General features: G+C 41.3%; 1 protein-coding gene across 1 annotated transcript in view; it reads left to right on the top strand.

Annotated features, from left to right (window-relative positions):
* timm44 (translocase of inner mitochondrial membrane 44 homolog (yeast)) overlaps window positions 1–8,980 on the top strand; it is a 43,854-nt gene that overhangs the window by 27,317 nt on the left and 7,557 nt on the right. Inside the window, exons 8-10 of the mRNA XM_028816504.2 lie at window positions 2,225–2,317; window positions 2,402–2,526; window positions 7,801–7,851. Of these exons, the coding sequence (XP_028672337.1) occupies window positions 2,225–2,317; window positions 2,402–2,526; window positions 7,801–7,851 (269 nt within the window). The remainder of the gene's footprint in view (window positions 1–2,224; window positions 2,318–2,401; window positions 2,527–7,800; window positions 7,852–8,980) is intronic.

Genomic DNA, 8,980 nt, shown 5'->3' with positions numbered 1-8,980 from the left:
CTGTGAACTTAGGTATGTATATATATATATATATATATATAATATATATATGTGTGTGTATATATCAGGGGTGGCAAACTCTAGTCCTGGAGTGCCACAGTGGCTGCAGGTTTTCATTCTAACCATCTTCTTCATTAGTTTTTGCTGCTAATTAACTTCTTTTGCCTTAATTTTAATTAACTTGAGGCCCCTTAGTTGTTTCTTTTTCTTTAATTAACTGCCAAACAATAATGAGACACAAAACAAGCCACCACATGACCAGCTCACCCGTGCCCATCACACAATATCTGAAAATAAAGAAAGGTGAAGGTCTCAGTAAGGTTGATCTCTCAGGTCCCCAAAACATTATGACGATGTTCTTAGAAAAAACAGAAAATCAACAGTTATGGAAATGTCTGCTGTGTCAGAATGAGAGCAGCAACAAGCCATAGAATTAAATAATGAGTTTAATTAACAGCAAGAATTGGATTCTCATTAAGAATCTGGTTGAAGTGAAATTAGTTGGAATTTGAATCCCCAATTTAGCTGTTCAACTGTTGACTTGTTTCACATTTGATTTCTGTTTGGCTGTCATTTAATGAAGAAAATAATTAATTCAGAGCACTGAATCTTTAAAAACAGGGCTATTAAAATGAAGGGAAAAGGAAGTTAATTGGCAGTGAAAACTGGTCACTGATTAGGAAAAGGGTGAGAATGAAAACCTGCAGCCACTGTGGCCCTCCAGGACTGGAGTTTGCCACCCCTGGTCTATATCTATCTATTACATAAAAACATTTTGGGTCGAGACATGATCATCTCGGAGAGACACTTTGAAGTCCCGCGAGACTTCTTGCACGTCACACCTTACTTACAAATAATTTCTCTGAGACACTTTAACGACCCATGAGACAAGGAAGTGATACAAATGGACAGCTGCTGTACAGGCTTTTACATGATCGACGTGCAGCGTGACATGCAGATCATGCAGCTCAGTAACAGCTAGCAGCAAGCTAGCAGCTGATCCATCTTTAGCATGTGTTCAGTCCCCCCCTTCACAATTCGAGCGGCAAACACGAGAACTGGCTAGCGTGAAGTGCACCCCCAGGGATGGGGGTTGTAGGGTGGGCAAGCGAAGCTAGTAAGGGGCACAGCCCCCTAGTGTGTGTGTGTGTATGTGTGTATGTATGTGTGTATGTGTGTAATATATATATATATATAAAACTTTGAGGCTAAGGATCTGTGCTGGTGTCCAGAAGGTTGCTGGTTCAAATCCTTTTACTGGCAGAAGAGATCTTACTCCATTGGGCCCTTGAGCAAGGCACTTAACCTAAAACTCACTCCAGGGTGCTGTACAATGGCTGACCCTGTGCTTAGACCTTCAAAGGTCATGTGAAAAGACAATAACATGTCAAATCAAATCAAAAAAATTGCCATGAAGAATGTATAAAGGAGTAGCCAAAGTTTGAGACCAGGCAGATGGTGCACTGCAAAACAAAAGGTATTCTGCTGCATCCATATGCTATTAGGTGGACAGAAGTAGGAGTCTCCCAGTTCAAGACTTCATGTAGATGACCTTTGAAGTTGGAACTCCCGGTCAGAAAGTCCAGAGAAAACAATGCTGCCCATACTCTCTGTGGTGAAATGCTGACCTTCCCCTTTGGTGTGTAATATAAATCATTAACAAAATTGTCCGCTCAGCAAAAAAATGAATTTTTGTGGTCAAATACAACTGAAATGGCTTTAGCTTATTTGTTATTTTCACAAAAGAATTGGAGCATTGTTTTTTTTTTATGGAGATCAAGAAGCAACTTGCTAACAACTTTACAGTTTCCCCCAAAAATCTTAACCATAAATTAACTTGAACACAACTCAACAGAAACATCCATGGCATCCAAATGCAGCATTAGATTAAGTCACAGTAGTATAATCTTTGTTCATTTATTTTTTGAGAGAGTCTTTGTTTATTTCATCTTGATTATATTGTATACATCCTATTGTACAATCTTCTCTCCTTGACTCTGATCTTGATGAAGAGAGTTTGGCGACAGAAGCCTGTAGTTTGCATTCTTAAACTGAAGATCACCATGGTATGTTGACATTGAAGAATATGTCAGCTGTCCTGCTAATTGGGGAAAGTAATCTTATCCTATTTTGTTTAAGTATCAATTGTAACTGTTTATACAGCGTTCAGTGGATAACATTTCAAGTGCATGAGTGTTTATATCCAAGTGTTTGTGTTCCCTAGGATTCTTCGAGATGAAGATGAAGTATGATGAAAGTGACAATGCCTTTATCCGAGCATCCCGAGCCATTACTGACAAAGTAACTGATTTAGTAGGTATGTGCTATTTGCTTCCTTTTCAGAGACCCCAGCTACCATTTGTCAGAGATTCTTGCTTACCTGAGGTTTTTTTTTTCTTAGGGGGAATTTTTTCCAAAACAGAAATGTCAGAAGTTCTTACAGAGATCCTCAAGGTGGACCCGACATTTGACAAAGACAAGTTCTTGAAGCAGTGTGAACAGGACATTATTCCCAATATTCTGGAGGTAAAGGATGAAAGTAGGACAGATCGTTGGTAATATGGGGTGTGCTGGGTTTAAGTTTTAATCTAATGAGAATGCAATTGACAAAGCAAGGGCCACCAGTGAATGGAAGGTTAGAAGGTGAATTGCAGAACTTCTAAATGTTGATAAACATGAAATACTGATAGCTGCGTGTGGTCTTCGGGTCAAAAAATCAACCCAAAGACTCCCTAGCAGTTTTACTCTATTCGTGAACTTGGAGAGGCGTCGGGTAACTCTTAAGAATTACCACCCAGGGCAGAGGATGTGGACCCACCTGTGCTTGCTGCCCCACTGGCTTTCGTAAGAAGACACTGGCGATACCATACCTTAGATGTATAACTGGCATATGAGTCCTGTTAATCTTTGCCTTGAGGAAATACCTTCAGAAAGATGTCTGTAGTGAAGACTTCAAGCCTTGCCCTCTGTTGCTGAGGTGTTTCACTTGCATATTGTTGTGACGTGGCATTTGCTGCACACTGGTCTTTCATAGTGAGGGTCATGCAAGCCCCGAAAAAATTGAAAAGTGCATGCATGCGCCATCTAGTGGTTGTGATTGAGTGTGAGCAGAGCAGACTGCTCCACACAAACACACACACACAGGTCTTTCGTTTATATATGTCTAAGTTGCACTGAACAGCTGAATTTGAGTTTTCAGTGCATGATTCATAGTTCAATTAAAGCAAAATGTGGTGCATTGGTTAAACGGATATGAGAAATTTGATAAACAAAAGAAGACCAGTCACTCCATCCAGCTGCTTTTGTTATCAAATAGCTAAGCTGTCCCAGTGTCTGGTGCTTGTTGTCAACGTTTCTACTTCAGCTACTGTATATGATTAGGTAGTTTGTTTCAGATTCCCACAACTCTTCCGTAGTGCTACCTGGCTTCAGTCTTGGTGTCCTTGCATACGTGAACGGCCATTTAGTGAAAAGAATGTTAGACATATTTTGAAGACTAGATTAGACCCCCACACCTTCTCCTCTGCTTGAGACTATTCAGGTTTAAATCCCTGAGCCTGTCACAGTAAGACATGTCCCTAAGTCCTGGAATGCACCTGACTGCTCTCCATTGCACAGCTCAAGGCTCTGCTATGTCTTCCTTGTAGTGTGGTGACCAGAACGCCACACGATGCTCCAGATGTGGTCTCACAAATGCATTATATAGTCCGGGCTAAATGTCTCGGTTTCAACTCAACAGAAACATGGCTTCATTTTTTTTTTTTTATACTATATGAAATGTGACTTGATTTGCTTGATTATAGTAGGACTGTGGCTTGTATTGACAGTGGAAGGTGACAAATTGTAAAATGTTTTCAGTTTTTTAGTAGTGTATGGTAAACATTGGAACAACCTGGATGAGATGTGGACATTCAGCCCAACAAAGCTCCCCAGTCCTGTCCACTTAACCCTTAAACCACCGGAACCGGCTATAGTCAGTTCCCAGTGCAATTTGCCAACACGCCGAAGCTGAGTATATTCGGCAATGTACATTCGTTGAACACCGCAACCAGCTGTAGTCGGTTCTCAGTGCAATTGGCCTGCACGCCGCAGCCGAGTATATTCGGCGGCGTTCATTCTTTGAACCCCACAACTGGCTAAAGTTGGTTTCCAGTGAAATTTGCCAGCACACCGGAGCCGAGTATATTCAGCGATGTACATTCATTGAACGCCGCAACCAGCTATAGCTTTTTCCCAGTGCAATTTGCCAGCACATCGGAACTGATCAGTCCATGCCGTACATTTGTTGAGCAGCCAGCTCATGACCACTGGCACCCCCTGCAGCACTGCAGCCTCACTGTCCCTGGGATTCAGCCGCTGCACTAGACTAACCTGCCAGCATCAGCGGTGGTCTCTGCGTGCAGCCAGTTCAAGTGCAGTTGGCTCTGTGATTTACTGAATATCATCAATGGCGTCAGTTGCACCTTGTACATATTGTTCTAGTAGTTTTTTTTTTTAATAGTTTTTATATTTCATTGGCAGTGTGTAAAATGATCAGTGTTGCAGTAATTGTGATGCTCTTTGCATGAATTCTTGGTGAATTGTGACGTTTCCTTAAGTGCAGCAAAAAAAAAAAAAAGTATTTGGCATCCAGGGGTGCATTAGCCCCCAAGTATGTGGCAGTTTAAGGGTTAATTCTTCTAGAAAAAACATGAAGTTGAGTTTTGAAAGTCCCTAAAGGCCACCTGTCTACCACACTATTGGTCACTTATTCCACGTGTCTGTGGTTTTCTGTGTGAAGAAAAAAACTTCCTAATGTTTGTGAGAAATTTACCCTTCACAAGTTTCCAACTGTCCATGTCTTCTTGATGAACTTGTTTTAAAATAACAGTCTCGATCCAAACAGCTATAACTTGAGAATTAACATTTAGTAATCATTACATTCAGAATTAAATAGTTTGTGTAAATTGCTATTTCTAAGATTCTTATTGTGCAATACTTTTACTTTGAGAAAGCTCTTCAGATAGGCTCGTTTGTCTGGATTTCTGACTGTAAGCCGAGGCAATAAGCATCTAGTGAATTTATCCATTGTAGATTTATTAGTAGCTGGACCCGTGTTTTGTAATTTATCTTCCTCACACATATCTTTAGTATAATATACAGTATAGAGAAAATATTGCGATGGGTCAACATTTTGTGTTTGAGTGAGTTTTCAATGGATTTACACGTTTTAGTCATCTCTGAACGTGACTTGACCACTTTGGAGTGATATCTGTCTGTGTGTGAGTGCCAGGATGTGAGTTTATGGGCGCAATAACCTAAAAAAAAAAAAAAAACAAAGCAAACTAAACGAATTACTCAAGCCAAAGGATACCTGGAACATTTTCTAGCATTATGTTAAAGTGGAAATAAGTAAGCACATGGGTGTTTTCGTAGGGGAAATACTGTCCCTGAGTATGACTGAGCACTTGTGTATTAGGATGTGAATCTTTGAACACTGCAACTTAAAAACCACCATCTAACTGAATAAAACTTTATAAACTGCTCAAATAAATTAAAGGAACACTTTGAAAACACATCAGATCTCAAAGGGAAAATAATCCTGCTGGTTATCTCTACTGCTATGGACTGATATGGTGATGTGTTAGAAATGAAAGGATGGAAATGAAAATGATCAACCTACAGAGAGAGGGCTGAATTCAAAGACACCCCGAAAATCAAACGGAAAAAATGATGCAGCAGGCAGGGGAGTCCATTTTGCTGAAATTTCATTGCAGCAATTCCAAATTGTACTCGGTAGTTTGTAAAACCAGCACAGGGTCTGACAGTGGGTGCAAGGATTTCATCCCGATACCTAATGGCAGTCAAGGTGCCATTGTCTATAGCCTGTAGAGGTCTGTGCGTCCCTCCATGGATATGCCTCCCCAGACCATCACTGACCCACCACCAAACCGGTCATGCTGAACAATGTTATAGGCAGCATAACGTTCTCCATGGCTTCTCCAGATCCTTTCACGTCTGTCACATATGCTCAGGGTGAACCTGCTCTTATCTGTGAAAAGTACAGAGCACCAGTGGTGGACATGCCAATTCTGGTATTCCATGGCAAATGCCAATTGAGCTCCACGGTGCCAGGTGGGCAGTGAGCACAGGGCCCACTAGAGGATGTCGGGCCCTCAGGCTGCCCTCTTGAAGTCTGTTTCTGATGGTATGGTCAGAGACATTCACACCAGTGGCCTGCTGGAGGTCATTTTGTAGGCTGTGGCAGTGCTCATCCTGTTCCTCCTTGCCCAAAGGAGCAGATACCGGTCAGTCCTGCTGATGGATTAAAGACCTTTTACGAGGGGCCCTGTCCAGCTCTCCTAGAGTAACCGCCTGTCTCCTGGAATCTCCTCCTTGCCCTCGAGACCGTGCTGGGAGACACAGGAAACCTTCTGGCAATGGTAGTAGTGACACTGACCGTAGCCAAATGCAAAATGAGTGAAAAAACAGATGAGGAGGGAAAATGTCAGTGGCCTCCCTCCACCTGTTAAACCATTCATTCCTGTTTTGTGGGTCGTCTCATTGTTGCCCCTCTTGTTAATTTCATTAACATCAAAGCAGCTGAAACTGATGAACAAGCCCCTCAGCTACTTAACTGACCAGATCAATAGCCCACAAGGTTCATTGACTTGATGCTATACTCTGACTCAAAAGTGTTCCTTTAATTTTTTTGAGCAGTTTATTATTGTGCCCAAACCACAGTACAGTTGTGTTGAGGATACTTTTTTTTTTCCAACAGGATATGATTCTTTAATTTCATTTCATATAATAAAGCCAGGTTAAGTGTATTGGCCATGCTAAGTTGCCCTCTGTTGTGTTGTGTTCTCCCTGCAATGAGCTGGCACCCCCTGTCCAGGGCTTGTTCCTGCTTTGTTTCCGGTGTTTGCTGGACTGGGTTCCAGCTTCCTACCCTTGTTTGCATAAGTAGGTTTAGAAAATGGATAACTGGATAGTGAAATATTTAAGAGCTAAATTATGCAGGAAAGTTGTGTGCTGGACACATTAGCTGTGTTAATCCTTGCCAAACATTGACACGTGTCCAAAGACAATGCCAGTGATCTAGGAATACACTCATACCCCTTATGCCACACTAACACCGAAGTAATGCACACAGCACAATGTAAAGATTCAGATCTTATCCTTTGTCACAGATTAAGAAGGAGTAGTTTGAGCAGTGTGTGTGAAATTGTTTCAGGTTTGCTTTAAAACACCGTGACCATGGTGCAGTTTGCACCGTGGGATGCACAGTAGCCTACAGCCATGCTTTATTTTATGAGTTTACAGTCATGTGCATTTTCTTAAAATCTTCAGATATATAAACATACAAACAAATGTTTTTGCTTGAGTAAGGGCATTCAATAGTTTTATTTTACTCTTTGTGAAATTAAACCTATGAAACTAAATGAGCTGTGAACACAAAACTTCAAATCAAACCAAAATGAGGGAATTTGTGAGCCATTGCTCTTCTAGTGTAGATAGGAGGGGAGTGATGCAGCTGTTAACCTCTAAAACTCCACTCCTTGCACTGTTTCTTTTTTAATTTAATGTCCTTCACTGATAAAGAACTTGCAAAGTTAAATTAATGAGTGAATGAATATAAAGTCACTCACTTTCCTACCATTGTATCGCTCCTTGGGTGTGAAACAAGGGCTCATTTTCTGACAAGTGTTCTTAGTTTACTGGGTGATCTCTGTTCCTGTCACTAGTTGGTGGTCCTGAGAGTTTATATATTCACCTTGTTTGGCTTATTGTCCATGATGTCCATCTTGTCTTTTTCAGGCCATGATACAGGGTGAACTGGATGTCCTCAAAGACTGGTGCTATGAAGCTGTAAGTTGTTTATTTGTGACTGCTTTTTTTGAAAAGCATCACTTTGCTTGTCAAATGTACAAAACTATTTGGGATTATAGGATGTGTAGATGTCTTTCTAACAGTGATGTACATAGCCCTCTTGTTGGGCAGTGGCACTTCACAAGAGAGAATTTTACATTTTATTCCAGGACAAAAACTGGTGCCTGCTTTTATTACTGTGCCTCATTTTCAGTAGAAATTTAGATGGAACATATGGGGCACTAGCTGTACCCCGTAGCTGTGCCCACATAGTAATGAAACAGGACAAACTTCAAAAACCAATAGACATTGGCACTATATCTGATCGTGTTCAGCTCTGACGGGAGAGCGTTCCCCGCGTGGAGAGAAAAGCACGTGACCGTGATATCTCTGTCAATCAGCAGCTATCCTCTAAAACACACGCAGCTCTGATCTCTCTTTCAAAAACGTCAAACATTTCTCCTTAACAATCTGTAGATAATTTCTGCTGAACAAACCGGTATTGCTAGCTAGGTGCACTCCAACACATGGCGAGGCATAGACTAACTCGAACAGAGGCTGGTGAGTGAATGAGAAAGGCCCTGCTCTCAGCCCACAGCCTCTCTCTTGGATTTGCGTAAATACTGTACATCGGTACCACAAGCTAACTATGGTACTTAGCACGATGAGAGAAGTCGCAAAATCAATCGGAAAGTTCAAGCAAATTATAGAAAACAATCCGATCTAAATCGGTTAAGTAATTCTCTTGTGAAAAGCTGACAGATATGCAGACATAACGCGCTTGGACCGCAACATTTTTAAAACAGTTTAAAACCGTATAGATACAGTATATATAAAAGAGAGAGATTATAACCTTGGCAAAAATACAGGGTGAATCAAAATTATGTTACCACTAATGGATTATTTTTATCTCGAACACAACTTTCCAGGCCGATGGATAGGTCGTGGTGGACCACTGCCATGACCTCCTCACTCTCCTGATTTGACACCCTGTGATTTCTGGTTATGGGGTGTGGTGAAGGAGCGTGTCTATAGCAGGACAGTCCATGATCGCAATGACCTGAAGGGCAGAATACAGACTGTGGTATCATCTGTTCCCCGTGAAATGTGTGTCAGGGCTTTCAATGGT

This window comes from Erpetoichthys calabaricus, chromosome 12 (genome assembly GCF_900747795.2).
Source record: "Erpetoichthys calabaricus chromosome 12, fErpCal1.3, whole genome shotgun sequence".
NCBI classification, from domain to species: domain Eukaryota; kingdom Metazoa; phylum Chordata; class Cladistia; order Polypteriformes; family Polypteridae; genus Erpetoichthys; species Erpetoichthys calabaricus.
This window is presented reverse-complemented; position numbering and strand designations above follow the sequence as displayed.